The sequence below is a fragment of the Arachis ipaensis genome, chromosome B07 (genome assembly GCF_000816755.2).
Source record: "Arachis ipaensis cultivar K30076 chromosome B07, Araip1.1, whole genome shotgun sequence".
NCBI lineage: Eukaryota > Viridiplantae > Streptophyta > Magnoliopsida > Fabales > Fabaceae > Arachis > Arachis ipaensis.
In genome coordinates this window covers 3979050-3996690 of record NC_029791.2, presented here as the reverse complement: position 1 = coordinate 3996690, position 17641 = coordinate 3979050, and the positions used below count along the sequence as shown (strand labels likewise).

At 35.3% G+C, this 17641-nt stretch overlaps 2 protein-coding genes across 10 annotated transcripts in view; both read left to right on the top strand.

Moving 5' to 3' along the window:
• The window catches only part of LOC107609547, a 65325-nt gene extending 58742 nt beyond the window's left edge, over nt 1–6583 (top strand). Inside the window, exons 3-5 of one of the 3 annotated variants that reach the window (XR_002351022.1) lie at nt 4808–5352; nt 5675–5992; nt 6112–6583. The gene's annotated coding sequence lies outside the window, so the exon portion shown is untranslated. Of the gene's footprint in view, nt 1–4807; nt 5993–6111 lie in introns of all 3 variants that reach the window. The other 2 variants (XR_002351021.1, XR_002351020.1) reach the window with 2 other exon arrangements.
• LOC107608774 (anaphase-promoting complex subunit 5) lies at nt 7586–16855 on the top strand. Of its 7 annotated transcripts, none has more exons than XM_021107050.1 (22): nt 7586–7916; nt 8728–8817; nt 9588–10116; nt 10262–10424; nt 10536–10657; nt 11092–11341; nt 11565–11742; nt 11846–11924; nt 12023–12108; nt 12732–12858; nt 12991–13023; nt 13244–13492; nt 13677–13754; nt 13854–14116; nt 14300–14359; nt 14467–14534; nt 14821–14926; nt 15014–15155; nt 15375–15473; nt 15879–16143; nt 16275–16342; nt 16431–16855. In XM_021107050.1, exons 3-22 carry the CDS (start codon nt 9946–9948, stop codon nt 16590–16592), a joined length of 2769 nt encoding a protein of 922 aa, XP_020962709.1. In that variant the 5' UTR covers nt 7586–7916; nt 8728–8817; nt 9588–9945; the 3' UTR covers nt 16593–16855. The 7 variants fall into 7 exon arrangements, with proteins under 7 accessions (XP_020962709.1, XP_020962706.1, XP_020962705.1 ...); XM_021107047.1 differs by having other exon boundaries at nt 9578–10116; XM_021107046.1 differs by having other exon boundaries at nt 8703–8817; nt 9578–10116.

The window sequence follows — 17641 nt, the reverse complement described above, 5'->3', positions numbered from 1 at the left end:
AAAAATTATATAATAACTAATTTGGTTAATTTTTAAAATTTTAGGGATGAAAATGACTTACGTTTGAATTTTTAAGAATTATTTTAATTATAAATAATTTTTTTACATGTCAAGTAATACTTGGCATGGTAAGTGTCATTGACCTGTCATGTCAACTAATTATCTAGTGACACGTGGCACTTAATGTGACACATCATTATCTAACTAATGGAAGGACTAATTTGACTTACGTTTTATCTTTCAAAAATTAATATGACTAAAAAAATCATTTGAGAACTAATCTAAAAAATGAATGATCTTTCAAATACGAATTTAACTATTAACCTATAGTATAATAGTCAACATAATGAATACTAATAATAACTAAACAATTAAGGGCCATAGAGTTAATCTATGAATCATGCACATTTTGTTGAGTTACTATATTTGCATATCAAAACATAGTACGAAAAGGATATTTATTTGGCATTCATTCGACACATGTATCCAACTATTAATTTAAAGATAATTAAAAGAGTGTTTATACACCTTGTTAAGGAAAGTGTGTTGCACCTTGACTATAAAAATAACATGTGGAATTTGACTTACCTTGTAAGAAAATTAAACCTGGTAAACCAGCGAATCAATAGCGAGAGAGTTTGTACCTGATTTCACACCGCATACATAGCATAGGAAACTTCCTGTTTCGTTCAGTGTGGGAAAAAAAAAACACTTAAAAAAAATTAATGTCTACAGTTTTTGATAGGTATTTAAACTTTCAAACACTATTTGGTTATTATAAAAATATTTTGGGCCATGACATGTTTCAATGATTATTATTAGTATTATTATAAAAATATTTATGCAACATTTAGTGATTAGATTTTATGACATCTTACTATTAAAAAAATATAAAAACCAGTTTTTGATATAAAAACTGATTTTTTTAGTATAAAACCCGATTTATTATCGATTTTATCATGTCAAACTAATTTAGTTAATTAATTTAAATTAAATTTTTGTTTAACAAAAAATAGACTTAGTTTTTGGACTAACCATAACTATGTATAGCCTTAGTTTAAATTGCTTTTGAACTTGAAAATAAATATAACTACTCCTGAGTCCTGAGTGTAAATGTTCTCATCCCTTGTGATTAGACCATTCACCAAAGCATATTACTGCTCTAGAACCAAGATTAATTTCCCTACGTTATTCACTAGTTATTATTATCTAGGTAAAATCCAAATATTATATTCTTCCCTAGAATCTAAATTGTAGTTGAATTTCACGTGTACCTTTTGCTTTAGTGATGGAGTTGATCAATTTATTTCTTGGATATACGATTTAGCTTTCTCTTCTTTCAAGATGTTGGTAATGGTCATGTCCTTAATAACTCATCTGTATAATTGATTATGCATAATTTTTACTATATATTTAGCGAAAAATTCAGTTACTTGTTAATTTAATCAATGAAAAAATAGTAGGAAGCTAAAAATTTTGGTTGTCATACAATGAAAATTATTATTCTTAGATTTATTTTTCATACACTGTTACTAAAAGATAACGAATAACCAATCATATATCACCAAAAATATTTAATGGCCATATATAATTCTTCTTGGGTTCATTTTCTTGATCGTTTAATGGCCATATATAATGAAGCATGATAAGTGCGACCGCTATATTAGTGGTGGCTATTGCCGTGGATTTCTTCTTGGGTTCGTTTTCTTGATCGTTTAATGGCCATATATAATTCTTCCTAATACCAAAGATTTTCTACAAAGTTTATTCTTGCGTTAGCAAGAAATCTTTTGAAGTTAGCTTTATATATGGAGAGAATTTATAAAGGGAAGAGAATGACAGCTCTTCAACTATGATGCAAGAACACGCTTATTCCAGCAGATAATAAATGTCTAGGAAATTCTTTAGATCATATTTGCCACTGAATTTCAGATTTCGAATAATCTAAGTTGGAAAGTGACATTTTAGACTATCTTCTAAATTGAATCAAATTATAGCGGTGTCCTATTTTTTTTTTTTTTATATAAACTGCGGTTTTGAATAAAATTTTTTAAGACTAAAATGTTTAAAGTTTAACTTTTAACATACTATTTCTTTAAAAATAACACCATTTATATAATCTATTAGGAGAGATATAGGTCATGAAATAAATACACATCATCCCCTCATTCCACTTAGATGGATATTTTTTTTTTTTGGTGACTACTTAGATGGATATTGAGCTAAGATATTAATGTTTTGCAATATATTTAATAAGTTTATAAGGTAATTTCATAATTTATCACTATTTATATTCAACATTTTCCAAAACAAACTAGAAACAATCTTGGTGCTAACAGAAGTCACTAAAGTGGGATCATTTATAAAAGGAAAAATATAAAAATAGCAGTTCGAATTTGACATTCGAGTACAGCAGACCGTGGGGACTGGCCCCTTTTCCATGTAGAATAAGAAAGCCCGTAAACCAGGCAGTCAGAAACCAAATTTGAAGAGGCAGTGAGGGGTTCAGTTCCGGCTTTTCCTCTTCCTTCTCCACTTTATCTTATTCATGGAGCGTTCTCCTTTGTCTTCCGGGCGGTTGTCCTTGTGCTTCGACTTTTTCTGTGACGTAAGCAACAGCGGAACTGTATTACGGGAAGAACTAATTAGCGAAATTTTGCTACTCAGGCAATCGGGATTCTACAGCGTGAATGCTTGTGAAGCCTTTAGCGATTGGTTCATTTTCTATCGTCTACCCAGTAAACCAGGTTTTTTTGCGTTCTCTCTTGACGTGGACGAGTATCGTCTGCTCTACGATGATTATAAGCTTGCGAAAGATCATTTTTACACTCTTGCGAAGGACGATGAATTCAAGGATCTCTGCTGGACTCTCTACAGTTGGTACAAAAGTGGTAAACAAAGCCGGGTTTTGAAGGGCCACGCTGATGCTATGGAAGAAGGTTTGGTGGTTGACGGCGATGGAGTGATCCCTGTGCCTAAGAAACAACATTTTGATTTCTCTTTCTTGTGTCCTGGATTGATGTATCCCGTGTTGTTCGACTTTTTCTGTGATGCATGCAACGACGGAACTGTATTGCGGGAAGAACTAATAAGCGGATTTTTGCAACTGAAGCAATCGAGATTCTACAGCGTCAGTGTTTGTCAAGCCTTTAGCGATTGGTTCATTTTCTCTCGTCTACCCCGTAAACCAGGTTCTACAATGATTATGTGCTTGCGAAAGCTCATTTTTACACTCTTGCGAATGATGACGGATTCCTGAATCTCTGCTACTCTCTCCACCGTTGGTACGAAAGTGGTAGAAAAAGCTCGTGCAAGCCTCTAAAACTTGTTCCGTTCGATAACAGACTTGTTGCTGAATCTGGGGTTTTGAAGGGCCACGCTGATGCTATTGAAGAAAGTTTGGTGGTTGACGGCGATGGACTCATCCCTGTGCCTAATGTCTCCAGCTATGTCCTCTCTCAGGTCATCCTCTTCTTGGAGAAGAAACACCATTTCCAGTAGACCCACGACAAAGCTTCCGCCCACTACGAGGGCTGGTCCACCGCCTTTTTCAACCGGAACAGCCACGTTCTCCCCGATTTGCATCAGGTCAGCTTTCGCATTCTGTTAGATGCCGTTAGTTAGTTAGCCGGTTAGAATTTGATTTTGAATTAGACTCTGTGGAAGCATGTAGTGTAGGCTGCAGCTGTTAGCTTATTCCTTCAATGAGAAATCGTTTCCCCTTAAATCTTAATACATTTGATTTCCCTTTTTCATTATTACTTTGGATCCTCTAGGCTGCGCAAGATCTTCAGATCCCAAGCTTGCTTGAATCAATAAGTAAGGTGCAAAAGCGCAAGGATGGTGGCCACCTCAATGACAATTTGTCCAGCGAAATGTTCCACTATTTCTGTGGTATGGCCGGCAACAACAAACGCGGTAGAGCCATTCTGGAGGAATTGAATAACATCAAGTTATTTAGAGGCTTGGATAAGGTTGCCTGTGAAAACTTCGGAATATGGTTCACTCAGATTGGGGATTTGGGTAGGGACCATCACAATGAATTCAAGACTCTCATGAAGTCCCCTGACTTCAGTCAAGTCTGCCTTTCTCTTTATTGGGGCGACGAACGTCTGCAGTTTGCCCAGGTCTCCCTAAGAAGCCAAGACGGAAAGGTCTTGAAGATCGATAAGAGTGTTGCCGTTGATGAATCTGTGTTTTTAAGACGCTGTGTTAGGTGCAGTGATTGGTGGACTGAGATCCCTGTGAGCATTGGTAGCCCTGTACTCTCATCGGTCATTGACTTCTGTTGTAAGGTATGGGATTTCCATAAGATATATGGTTCCCGCCGGATCAAGGAGGGCCTTGTGGTTGTGGATCATTTCCGGTGCTGGGTCACAGATTTCCTGAAGAATAACATAGACATTCTCTCCGAATTGTACGAGGTTGGTTTCTTTGATCTTGTCATGTACCATCTGTTTCTTGTTCTTCATATTATATGCAACATAGCACGAATTTTATTTGGTATGCTTTTGGATGACCCATGACTCTAGTGCTTGTTTTATGATATGTCACTTACTTAGTTAATCTGAATCACCCTAGATTTTGGGCTCGGTTTAGGAAAGTTTCTGAATTTTATCCATTATGACGTGTGTATCATGATATATGTGGTTCTCATTGTTAGATTGAGCATCTGCTTAATACTTGTCTTTGAGAGGAGCAAATTTCCTTTACTAGTTAGTGTACATGCTCCAAAAGTTTTCTAATCTTTTGATCTCCTCCATGTTAATTTGCAAATTAACTCAAAGCTGTCACTGTTGTTGTTTAGGCTGCTGACTTTCTTGAAATCCCGAGCCTGTTGCTGCTTACAACTGAGGAGGTGACAGATCTGGTGACGAGGCCCCTTGATAAGGCATCGGTGTTGTCTGGGAAACTATCATTTTCACGAATGCTCTCATCCCTTTTTGTTAAATTCACAGAGTAGGGTTGGCCATCAAGTAGGAAATTGGTATGCTGTTGTTAATCAAAGGACTACTTGATTTGATCGTTCCCCATTTTTATGTTTACTTTCTTGGTAAACTTCAGTTTGTTCTCTATTTGAAGGTTTGTAGTAGCAATTGATGATGAATCCATCCATTTGGATATTGCACTATCGATCCCATCTAGTGGGATAAGATTTTGTTGTTGTAAATGTAGCCTTACTCTGTAAACGATTATGTATATAAGTATATTATTTTGATTGAACTTAGTTGATTTTTGTATTGGTTATTTCTTTTCTGACTATAATGCTTTCTTTCAAAAATAAAATGTTGTTGCTCACCTGGTTTGAATTTGATAGGTGTCTGGTGTCTACTCCCTTTAAAGATGTGAATGGTAGGTGCTTTCCCTTTCATAATCATTCAAAGTGACATCAATAATTGTGAGGAGTATTGTGATCGTATTAGCAAAGGTGACTGCTAGAGCATAGGAGGTCAATCAGTTTAGTATTAGAAAAAAAAAGGGAATTAGTTAGTATTTTGTTCAAATATAAAGCAAATATAATACAGAAAATGAAATAGATAGTTAAAGCAAAAGACCTTTTTTTTCCATAGTGATTTTATTGAATAAAAAGAATGCCTCCCTCTTCAAGGAGACATTCTTTCATTCTTCATGGAGTGACTGGAGCTAGAAGCATAAAACTTATGTTTGGTTGCAGAATTCTATGGCTTCGCTCATGAAGCATGATAAGTGCAACCGCTATATTAGTGGTGGCTATTGCCGTGGATTTCTTCTTGGGATTTGCTTAAGAAGCTGCGATGGACCTGAGTTGAAGATGGACAAGAGTGTTGCTACTGCTGAATCCCTGTTTTTGCAAGACCGCATTGATTCTAATCCTGATTTGCATGAAGTCGAGGTGCCCGTTGATAGAGACATTCTTTCACAAGTCATCGACTTCTGGTGAGTCATTTTTCTTAAGAGATGGGCCACTTTCTTCTTGGAGCGTAACAGAAATACTCTTTCCAATTTGAAAGAGGTGAATTTATTAACGCTATGTCATATACATACTCAGTTCTTGTTCTTGACATTAATTATGATGTGCATATTTTCTAAAAGACTGTCTACATGCTCTTAAGAGTTTCAAATATTTTGTAGGCTGCCGACTATCTCTTCATTCCGAGCTTGTTGGAGTTGACAACAAATGCATTGGCAAATTCTGTGCAAACGAAGCTTCACCCCACGGCGGTGTGGTCAACAATCCTTTTCAGTTCTCACCAATAATGGCTCCCTTCTTCCTTTATCATTAAAGGACTACTTGACTATTCAACATCCGATGTATCTTTGTTAGATTTTATTCGTTTCTTGATAGCAATGCATGATGAGCTTGTTTGGATAATGCTTTCCTCATCAAGGTTTGTGGTTAATGGAGCATAGACTCTAGAAGTTTAAACGATGAGGTCCATATAGATTTTCTTACTAGTGTTTAATTTTCTAAGGCATTAAGTTGATTGATGTTGCTCACTACCTCTAAAGATGAATGGGGCTACTCATTCATGGTAGATGCTTTGCCCCTCATGCTCATTTACAGATTACACTACAGTAAGATAAATCAAAGTGATTTTAATTTTATTGAATGGTCTCTTCCCATTGTTGCATACTATTATAGAAGAATGTTAGAGAATTATCAGAATTTATTATTTTTGGTCATCAAGTAGGCATAATCCACGTTAATAAGTTTTGTCTCATGCCTCCCGCTATTCTCTTTAGTGAAAAACTTCCTTTTACTTTTACTAGTATGATTGGTTTCATGTAAGACGACTTAAAAATGATATGAATAAATTGTAAGAGTATAAAGTCGAACTAATTGTCAATAACAAGAGCATAAATTATTAATTAGAATTGAAGTATGGTTAAATTTAAACATGTATTATACACAAATAATTTTAATGGTTAATATGTGTTTTTAAATTATCAAAATTATTTTACTTAAATAATTATCTCTAGAGGTAAGAGCCGTATCAAAGATGTAAAATAGTGCTAATCAACTTGGTCAGGATTACAGAATACAAAACTTGATAAAAATATATAATTATCATTGGTTAGAACAGTGTAAATAATTATATTAATTGCGTTTTAAAATTAATACTATAATCAACGTATAATATAAGAATAAGTGAATAACACATTCATCTTTTGAATGAAAATCATTGATATTCATCAATAGATTATAGAATTTCATATAAAATATGAAGTACGAATTATCCTTTACACGATAGTTTAAGTTGAAATTAATTAGTACATACAATTGTATTTTTCAAAAAAAATCATAAAATATTATATTTATTTCTCTATATAATTTAACTATCTCTCTATTCATACCGGAAATTTATTTTTCATACAATAATAGTCCATAGAAATTATTTTTTTCAGCTAAAGTATGTTCTAAAAACCGGATTGAATGGTCGGACCGATTCAACCGATAATAATAACGGTCCGGTTAGGCATACGAAATCCGGAAACCGTCAATTGAAAAACCGGTAAAAAAACCGATGACCCGGCCGTGACTGGAACCGGCCAGTTTGAAGGAAACGGCGTTGTTTTGCACTTTTGCTTACTGAATGTGTGAAGCTTTGAATGAAGCCATGCCTCTCACTCTCACTCTCACTTCACTTCACTTCACTTCTCACTCCCTCTCATTCAAAGCAGAACTCTGAAATTTGAATCACTCCCCTTCTCCAGCCCTAGCCCCTCTTCGAGCCACGGCAGCCGCCCGTCCGTCGAGCTACTGCCGCCGTCCGTCGCCCGCATCCCTTCTCTCTTCGTCCTGTTCTCGAAGTCTCCAACCCCTGCTCGCTCCTTCCGCGAGCTCGGCCCATCTGTCGTCTTCATCTGCTCGCCGTCGTGTGGTCGGCGTCGTCCGTCGCAGCAACGCACTCTGCTCAGAACCCCAAACTTCGAAGGTTAGCTCACTGCTCACTTCTTCTGCGCTTTTTTATTTATGCCCTGTTCAATGATTATTTGATTGCTGATTATTTGAATGTTTTGTGTTTTAATTTTTTATTGAATGATTATTTGATTACTGATGAGCTCTGGTTCTGCTGTATTGCTGTTTTTGTGTGTTGTGATTTTTTATTGAATGATTATTTGATTACTGATGAGCTCTGGTTCTGCTGTATTGCTGTTTTTGTGTGTTGTGATTTTTTATTGAATGAGCTCTGGTTTTGCTGTGTTGCTGTTTTGTGTGTTTTTTATTTTTTATTGAATGATTATTTTGCTGATTATTGATTATTGAAGGTCTTGTGATAATTGATTATTGAATGTCTTTTGATTATTGATTATGATTAGTGATGTGCTTCTGGTTTTGCTGTGTTGTGTTTTCCTATTTTGTGATTTAATTGTGCTTCGATTGTGATTGTCTTGATGAATTCTTTTAAATATATATTTTGCTGTTGCTGTTGTTGTTGTGTTGATTCATAACAGTCTGATTAATTTTCATGAATTCTTTATTCCATGGGAAAAGGAAGATTAAGTTAAGGTAATTAGACATATTGTTTGTGTCATAAATCATAATTTTTTAATACATTTCAGGCTGATGTAGAAGAAATTGTGTTTAGACTGTGATTGATAGAAGAAGAAAATATGGACAGAGCTTAAAAACTGAAAAAGAGAACTTTGTTTAACCAATCTTGAACTTCTTAGTAAGCTAACCAAAAATATCTACCTAATAACTAAGTAACTTTGTGTAGCCAATCTTGAACTTCTTGACACTAGTTAACTGTTTAACCAATCTTGCCGTTGTCTCGCCGCCTTCATGCTGCTCGCCGTCGTCCTGCTCTCCGTCGCGCTCAACCCCTATCAAAGGTTAGTGGCAGTGCTCAGAACAATACGTTTTTCTTTTTATTCTCTGTTGTGATTTCTGAAAGTGAAATCATGGATAAGATTACAGGGGTTTTGTTTTTGTTGAAATTATTGATAAGAAATGCTTTGCTATGGTGCTGTTTTTGAATTTCTGGCTCTGCTGTTTTCGAATTTTTGTTTGTTGTGCTGCTGGTGTTTTTGATTGTGTTGATGAGAGCGGCTGTTTTTGAATTTATACAAATACTTTCCTCTTGTAGAAGCTTATGGTAGGAATTGTGTATATTGTAATTCTTCCTCAATATATTCCAGAGGCCTTTGCTTCAAATTTTAGGGCCAATGTTGCTGACATGGTCAGTTTATTTGTTTTCCATCCCTTGTAATTGTTACTTATATCTATGAAGAAAAAAGGTGAATGCATGGCATGTTTCAAAGTCGTGCTGATTATCAGTGATTATATGTACTGCATTTTTTTGTTTGATATTAATTAATATTATAAGATTTAATTTCTCTGTGCTATCTTTCTAAAGATGGTTTACACGACTCAATTTATGAATTTTCACCATCATCTGAAAATACATTTGATTGGATGCTTGGAAAATGTTTAATGCTATCAATGTATTAACTATTAAACAAACATGTTCTATAATTTTATATTATAGCAATAAACATGTTCTATAATTTTGTGTTGATGATTTATTGATTGTTTTTTATTGTGTTGATAAGAGCTGATCTATATTTTATTTTAAATTTTATTCTAAAACAGTTTTCTTCAGTTGAACCACGGTTGGACCGGTTGGACCAGTGAACCAGTGACTAAAGCGGTTTGATGATGGGTCCGGTTCTCAGAACCTTCTCTATAAATCCTTCGAATTGAAATGGAAGGGAGAGACCGAGAGTAAATTTCAGTGTTGGCGGTTTTTCCCTTATGAATTTTGCAATTGAAAAAACTGGTGAGAGAGTGGGAACTAGTACCAGCAACCAAGCACAGAGAAAAGCCAGAACCAAACCCTATTCAAAATCCTCATTCTTCATCCCTCAGCCATCGGAGCTTCAATCTTACTCACCTTCGCTTTGTTGCACACCACACACTCAATTTGAGCTAAGCATTTTCACAAACACAAAGCAAGCATAATGAGTGGCATATTCAAACAACCAGGTGCATTCGCCATCACTCCCCACAAGGTTTCAGTCTGCATTCTCCTCAAGATCTACGCTCCCCCTGCTCAAATCTCCCTCCCTTTCCCTTTCTCCTCCGTCGCCCACCACAACCGCCTCGGATTGTTCTTGCTCTCCCTCACCAAGGTTCCCTTTCGAATTTAACTTCCATTCCTAGCTTCTTCATTTCTTATCAAGGATAACTTGAATTTTTATGTCATATTTGTCTATGGAAAAGTTTGATTTGTGTGATTGGTTTTTTAATTGTTTGAGAATGTTGGTGACTATGCAGTCGTGTGATGATATATTGGAACCAAAATTGGATGAACTCATCCATCAATTGAGAATGATGAGCCAAAACTGGATGTCGACTTGGATTATTGATCAGTTGATGACTAGGCTGTCGTCTCTGTCGTCACCTGATGATTTGTTTAATTTTTTTATTGATATACGAGGTGGGTTGAACAGTATTGATGTTAGTAGACCTCATCTTATTTACACAGCTGGTTGGCGGTTATTTGTTAGATTGAACGAGATTTGTTAATACTAAAAATGACATTGTGCAGGAATACTTGGGGGTCCTGATTCGGGTGCCATTGAAGATGACCAAATTATTTTGGACCTTAACAGTAACCTGGGCATATTTCTTCGGCGCTGTGTGCTTGCTTTCAATTTGTTATCATTTGAGGTATGGCATATGACAATAAAAGGTGGAAGAAGAGTATGGCTAGATAGTTGTTTTCTCTGATGTTCCATTGTATTCATTATTTCTAGTACTAGCCGCTACCATCATGGCGTCATAGACGTGCTTTACCTTTGAATGAGTATGCAGTGATGTAATGAAGTTTGTGGTGAAATCAGCATGACACCCCTGATTTTCTTTTTTTCATGAAAAAAGTTGCTATTGGGAACTTAACATGCAATTTTGAGTCTTTAGCAATAACTGTTTTTCTTTAAACTAATACTTCTCAGTATATTTTTCCACATAAACTTCTTGCTTTCTCTCACTCACTCACCCCTATTCCCCCCCAATCACACATATGCTTAGTTCATGAGTGCATATTTAATGTTTTTCTTTAAGATGAAATCTTATCCTCCTTGAAACTTTATTTGAATGTTCAGGGTGTGTGCCACCTCTTGACAAACATAGGGATATACTGTAAAGAAGAATTCTCAAATTGTCCTCCTTACGAAGCACCTAGTTTAGATGATTCTAGTAGTAATTTGGAGACGTATTCAGAATATGAGAACATGGACCTGGAGAATTTTGTATATGAAAAGGTTTCAGAAGAAATTGAAGCAAGAAAGGAGGCTAATGAAAGAATTCCATTCCATCTTCATGTACCAAATACGCTTCTGAGTTTAGTTGATGGTATGGTTGTGATTGGCTGTTCTCTGTTTGCTATTTTGTATAGTTTATCCTTTAATTAAAGATAGAAAATAAAAACATAAAATCAGAACATTAAATAAACTCATCCTGGTTCACGAAGGCGTCTGAATATTATAGACAAGGACTTTTTATAATTTATGCTTTTTTTGGACCTGTTTATTGACATAGTGATCTAACTGTGCTTGGTCAAAATTTACAAACACAGATATTGATGTTCCGGTTGATTCAGCATCTAAACAGAGTGAGAAAGTTAGAGTAGCTAGTCCTTATGGAGATCCTTCAAGTAACATGCTAAGAGATGATGATCCTAGTGGTGCAGTATTCCTGCGCACAAACTGGCAGGTGCAAGGGTACTTACAAGAGCAAGCGGATATAATTGAAAAGTATGCATCTTGTAGGCCTTGAACTTCTCTTGATATATTTGAATATGGAATTGTAGAAGTGCCTTTCATCTATAGTAAATTTCATTTTTTATTCTTGTTGTAGGAATGGAGGTGCTGTCTCTTTGAATGGGTTTGAAATTGTTCTACGACAACTACGGAAGTTGGCACCTGAACTACATCGAGTAAGCTTAGGAGGTTATTTTTTGTATTATTTATGGGCTTCATTTTTTTTTTTGGTTATTCTTTAAGTTTGCTGATATTGATTTTTACATCCATCTAGGTTCACTTTCTGAGCTACTTGAATAGTCTTTCTCATGATGATTATATTGCTGCTTTGGAGAATCTTCATTGCTACTTCGATTACAGGTAGTTGAACTGTTGGTTCTTTTCTAGTCTCTCTACTGATATTGAAATTGGACAATGAATTGTTAATTCCTCATTTGGTGACTAGTTATTTTAAAGCAAGTGATAGAGGTAAAAAGGCATAATCACTGTGCCTGGTGTCCATGTTGGATGAGAGCTTTAGATCATTCTATGTTCAGTATGTTGGGTACAAACGAGGCCTTGTTGCACTATGTTGCGAAGTATCACTTTTCTCGGTTGTTGTAACTTATCGTCAAACCATTATTTGTTTGTGTAATACTTCCTCAAAAGGTTGACTTTACCTTGTACAGGAATTGTGTAGCAATTTTCATGACAATTATTCAATTATAATATGTACACTTTACCTAAGAAATTGCTATGCGCCATCTCATCCTTAATGGATTTCTAGTGCAACTTCAATCATCTAAACTGATTGTAATCCCTTTCAAGTTGTTGTTTATTACTGAAGAGTATCTTCAACTTGCTTGCATTTGACTTTTCTATAACCTCAGTTTCTCTCCACCCGTCCTCTTGTGTTACCAAGTCTTGAGTGAATTAATAGCCAAATAAAATTGTAGAGCATATCCTTTCACAACCTCACTTATCAGTTACTTGGTGGACAAAAGTGCAGGGACCGAAGGACTTGATTTTGTCCCTCCAGCTGGTAGTAATAGCTTTGGAAGATATGAAGTTGCTTTGTTATGTTTGGGGATGATGCATTTCCACTTTGGGCATCCAAAGTTGGCTTTAGAGGTGTGCTTTATGAACATTTCACCACTTGTTTTTTATTCCTACCTTTCTAGTCTTCAGCTCATTATTAAGCCAATATAATTATTCTACTACTTGTGTGGTACTGCAGTACTTATTTTGCTTGACCATGTTTAGGTTTTGACAGAAGCAGTTCGTGTTTCTCAGCAGGTGAGAGATCTAAACTTTAGTTTTGCTTATTCAACAATGTTGCCAAATAGTAGCATTTAACAATTGGCACAAAATTTAAGTTGACAGCCAAATTTGCCTTATTGACTACATGCTACTATAGGTTCATGTCAAAATAAATGTTATTAGCAGATGTTGTAATTTAACCCAAAATGTATCTTATGTGTTATGCTGTGTTGATTGACAATTTTAATCTATGCAGCAAAGCAATGATACCTGTCTTGCATACACTTTAGCAGCTATCTCAAACTTGCTTTTTGAGAACGGAATCTCAAGTACAGCTAGGTTGATAGGATCATCATACTCACTTTTTACGAGCATAGGTATTTCACTCTCTGTTCAACAACAATTGTTTGTTCTCTTGAGAGGTTCTTTGAAGAGAGCAGAAAGTCTGAAATTAAAACGGTTGGTGGCTTCCAACCATCTGGCAATGGCCAAGTTTGATTTAACGGTAATGAGATTTTCTTACTACATTAAACATTCTCTTTCTGCATCCAGTACTTTTTCCTATTTACATTTCTTCAAGATCCACAAAGTTAAATTGTTCTGAAGTCTTAACATCTTGATAGTGGTTACTGAAACATGAAATTATATATGATCTCATTTATTTACATCATGGTAGTATATTCTTGCAGCATGTCCAGAGGCCCTTGCTATCTTTTGGTCCAAAAGCTTCCATGAAGCTCAGTACGTGCCCTGTTAATGTTTGCAAGGTAGTAGAAATCTTTGTAATTATTATAAGTGGATGAAAATTACTGAACAAAAGGAATTAGATCTTCACATAATGCATTTTCTTGTTCTATGACTGACAGGAGCTCAGATTGAGCTCTCATCTCATCAGTGATTTTTGCAATGAGAGTTCTGCAATGACAATTGATGGTGCTTTCAGTACAGCTTGGCTTAGGAATTTACCAAAGCCAACAGGTTCTTTACTACTATGCCCAGAAAATGGATCTGGCAGCAGTTCTAATGTTTCCCAATTCTGTGCACAACCAACCTCAATTCCAGGATCTGTTATGCAAGTATTGGGTTCATCTTATCTACTTCGGGCAACTGCATGGGAGTTATACGGAAGGTAAGTTCATATCTGTCTTCTAGGTATATGTGAGCTAAGTTCATGGTTTATTATTGTGTGCTTTTTCAGGAAAGTATAATTCTAGTTTCATGAGCATTAAAGTTAATCATTTCCATATTTTTGTAATAACTTGAAAGCCTACTGGCTTGCATTTCATATTTTATTTTTTCTATTTCTCATCAGCACTCCGCTGGCTCGCATAAATGCACTGGTACATGCAACTTGCTTTGCTGATGCATCAAGGTAGCTTCTAAGCTGAATGTATCCCCGTTGTTTATTAAGTAAAATGATGACTGTTTACCTACCAATAATTTTTTTCCTCCTTGTGTTGACTTCGTATTGGTTCCCAGTTCCTCAGATACAGCGTTAGCATATGTAAAGCTCATTCAACATTTAGCAGTCTTCAAAGGATACAAAGGTTGGAATGGTTGCATTAAATTTGAAAATATTTCCACCTTTTGTTTTATATTTGTACGCTTCCATGCTTCATTCTATTTTCCCCCCTAATAGTTTCTATATCATCAGCCAGAGTAAGTGTGTCAGAGAAGGGATTACACCCAAGGGGGTGTTGTAGTGTAGGCAACATAACCTGATAAACATATTATTTTTCGGCTTGAACTTATGACCTTAAGTTAGCTTTTTGTTTTCCCCTCCTTACTGTTGTTGTTGTACTGATCCATCTTCTCATTTTTCTGTCTTTTTAGAGGCCTTTTCCGCCCTTAAAATCGCAGAGGAGAAGTTTCTCTCTGTCTCAAAATCACAAATCTTACTACTCAAGTTGCAGCTACTTCATGATCATGCTTTACATCGGTAAGTGTGCATTCAGAACCTTAAATTCTGTTAGCAGCTGTCATTTATGAATTGTTAATAACTTAATTGGGCATGAGCATCATGCAGTGGACACTTGAAGTTAGCCCAGAAACTATGCGATGAACTGGGTGTTTTGGCATCACCAGTAACCGGTGTAGATATGAACCTGAAGACAGAAGCAAGCCTTCGGCATGCTCGAACATTACTTGCAGCCAATCAATTCCGAGAGGTTTTTTTCCCAGCTATTTTACAGCTCCTATTTCCTAATAATAATTAAGCAAAATATTTTAATTTGGCTGAATTAGACCTTAGCTTCTTATCCAGGAAGGAGAAAAAGGTACTGATTGCTGCTAGTGTTAGTGTTAAAAGAGAACTCACTGTTTAAAGGGAACTGTTCTCCTCCTAACTTTGCGTTTCACCTTTTATATTTGGCATATTATTCTTCCAGGCCGCTGCTGTGGCACACTCCCTCTTCTGCATGTGCTACAAGTACAATCTGCAAGTTGAGAATGCTTCAGTTCTTCTTTTACTTGCTGAAATTCACAAGGTAATGTGGTCATATTATTTGACACACTTTTGGTTTGTGTATTCTCAAAGTTTTTAGAAAACAAAAAATGTATGGAGCAAAATATTCTAAGCCAGTAGAATCGGGGAGAAAAGAAAAGTCGAGTAAGGAAATGCTTGGGTAGATCCATAGACGATGTCTGTGTTTGTATATAGGCATTAAACAGCACCATGGTTTCATTTAAGGTAAATATTTGTCATGGGTCGTGATTATTGATGCATATCTTTTATATTCTTCAATGTATACTAGCTTATGATATTTTTTTTATTGTGTATACTTTTTATGTGAGATATTGAAACAACCTAAATGATTGACAGTATATTGTGCCAGCATTCCTATTGCTGTCTGTTCTCTACTTTAAAGCCTTCAATTTTTTTTCCTTATCAGAAATCCGGAAACGCAGTTCTAGGCCTTCCATATGCATTAGCAAGCCTTTCATTCTGCCAGTCATTTAATTTGGATCTTCTAAAAGCCTCTGCTACTCTTACTCTAGCTGAGTTGTGGCTCTCTCTTGGATCAAGCCATGCAACAAGGGCTTTGAACCTTGTCCATGGAGCCTTCCCAATGATTCTTGGTCATGGTGGTTTGGAGCTCCGCTCACGGGCTTATATTGTTGAAGCAAAGTGCTATCTATCCGATACAAACTTCTGTGGTATGTGATTGTAAACCCTTTTATAGACTATGCTATGCAAGTTTGCCTTTGCTCGTAACTCTACATATAAGCTTAAATATATTTGATTTTTGTAACCATTTTAATACCAAAGCTGATTTATATTCTTTCAGTCTTTGACAATTACGAGATTGTGATAGATTCATTAAGACAGGCATCTGATGAACTCCAACTTTTGGAGGTAAGCAAACTTATGTAATCTTGTGTATTAGCATTGTACTGGCAGTATTATCATTATATACTTACATTTCGTCATGTGTGGTCCACAGTTTCATGAACTGGCAGCTGAAGCTTTCTATTTGATGGCCATGGTATACGACAAACTTGGACAATTAGAGAAAAGGGAAGAGGCTGCAGCTTCATTCCAGAAACATATATTGGCTCTCCAAAATAATAAAAATGAGGATGATCCTCTTGTAAGTGTATTATGAAGATATATATAGTTATATAGCCTACTAAATTGTATACAACGCTGAACTTGATAGTCTCTATCTTCTGTAATTATCAATCATTCAGTTGTTGTTTAGTCATTTTGTTTACAGTTGAGGTATTCTGATGAGAGATGGTGAAAGTAGGCATGATGTAGAATGGCATTTAAACCTTTGGAGGTTTGTGGGTTCGGTAAATCACATGGTAATGATTATTATATAGAACTGCCGTGTTGTGTTTGAAATGAACTTGGTTGCTTATTCAATTTTTTCTATATATCTTAGGAAAACTACGTTAAAGTAATCCATAGGTCTGATTGATAAATGGCAAAAATATGTGGTAGGTCCTACATACATATATTTGTCACCTTTTAGCAGAAAAGATTGGATGGAGTGTGACTGAAATCATACAATTGGCAACTATCTTAATGAAGAATATTAACTGATTTTGATTTCATCATTTATTGGTGGATCTTTTATTGTCGTTATTATTATTATTATTAATGAAAAATTTCCAGTGTATCGATACATGGTCCATAAAAATCTTAAATTTACCTTAGGAAATAATATTTTTTCGGAAAAAGAAAAAAAAAGCTCACTATGTGGTCTAAAATAATTACAAAAAAGAATGCTATTAGCCTACGTCAGGTTCGTGTCCACGTTGCGTATTTGACGATGTTGCTACATTGACAATAGGTGGTTAATAGGTGTAGCACAATTTTCTTTTTTATTTTTTTTTCTTTATCTAATAGGTGGCCGATCACGTTTAAAAGTATCTAATAAATCATGTAATTAAAGCAAATTTCATTCAAACATTGATGAGCCACTTTCTATTTTCTAATCATATTTTCTTTTTCAACGTGGTTCTATTTTCTAATCTGTCTCCAACGGGATTTTTTATTTTAATAAATAAATTAATTATAATAATTACTGAAATAAATAATTTAAAAAATATTTATCAAAATAAATATTTTTTTTTATTTCGTTTATACTGTAAACGAGATAATTTTGTATATATGAGATAAATATCTACCGTAAGCGAGATACATGTA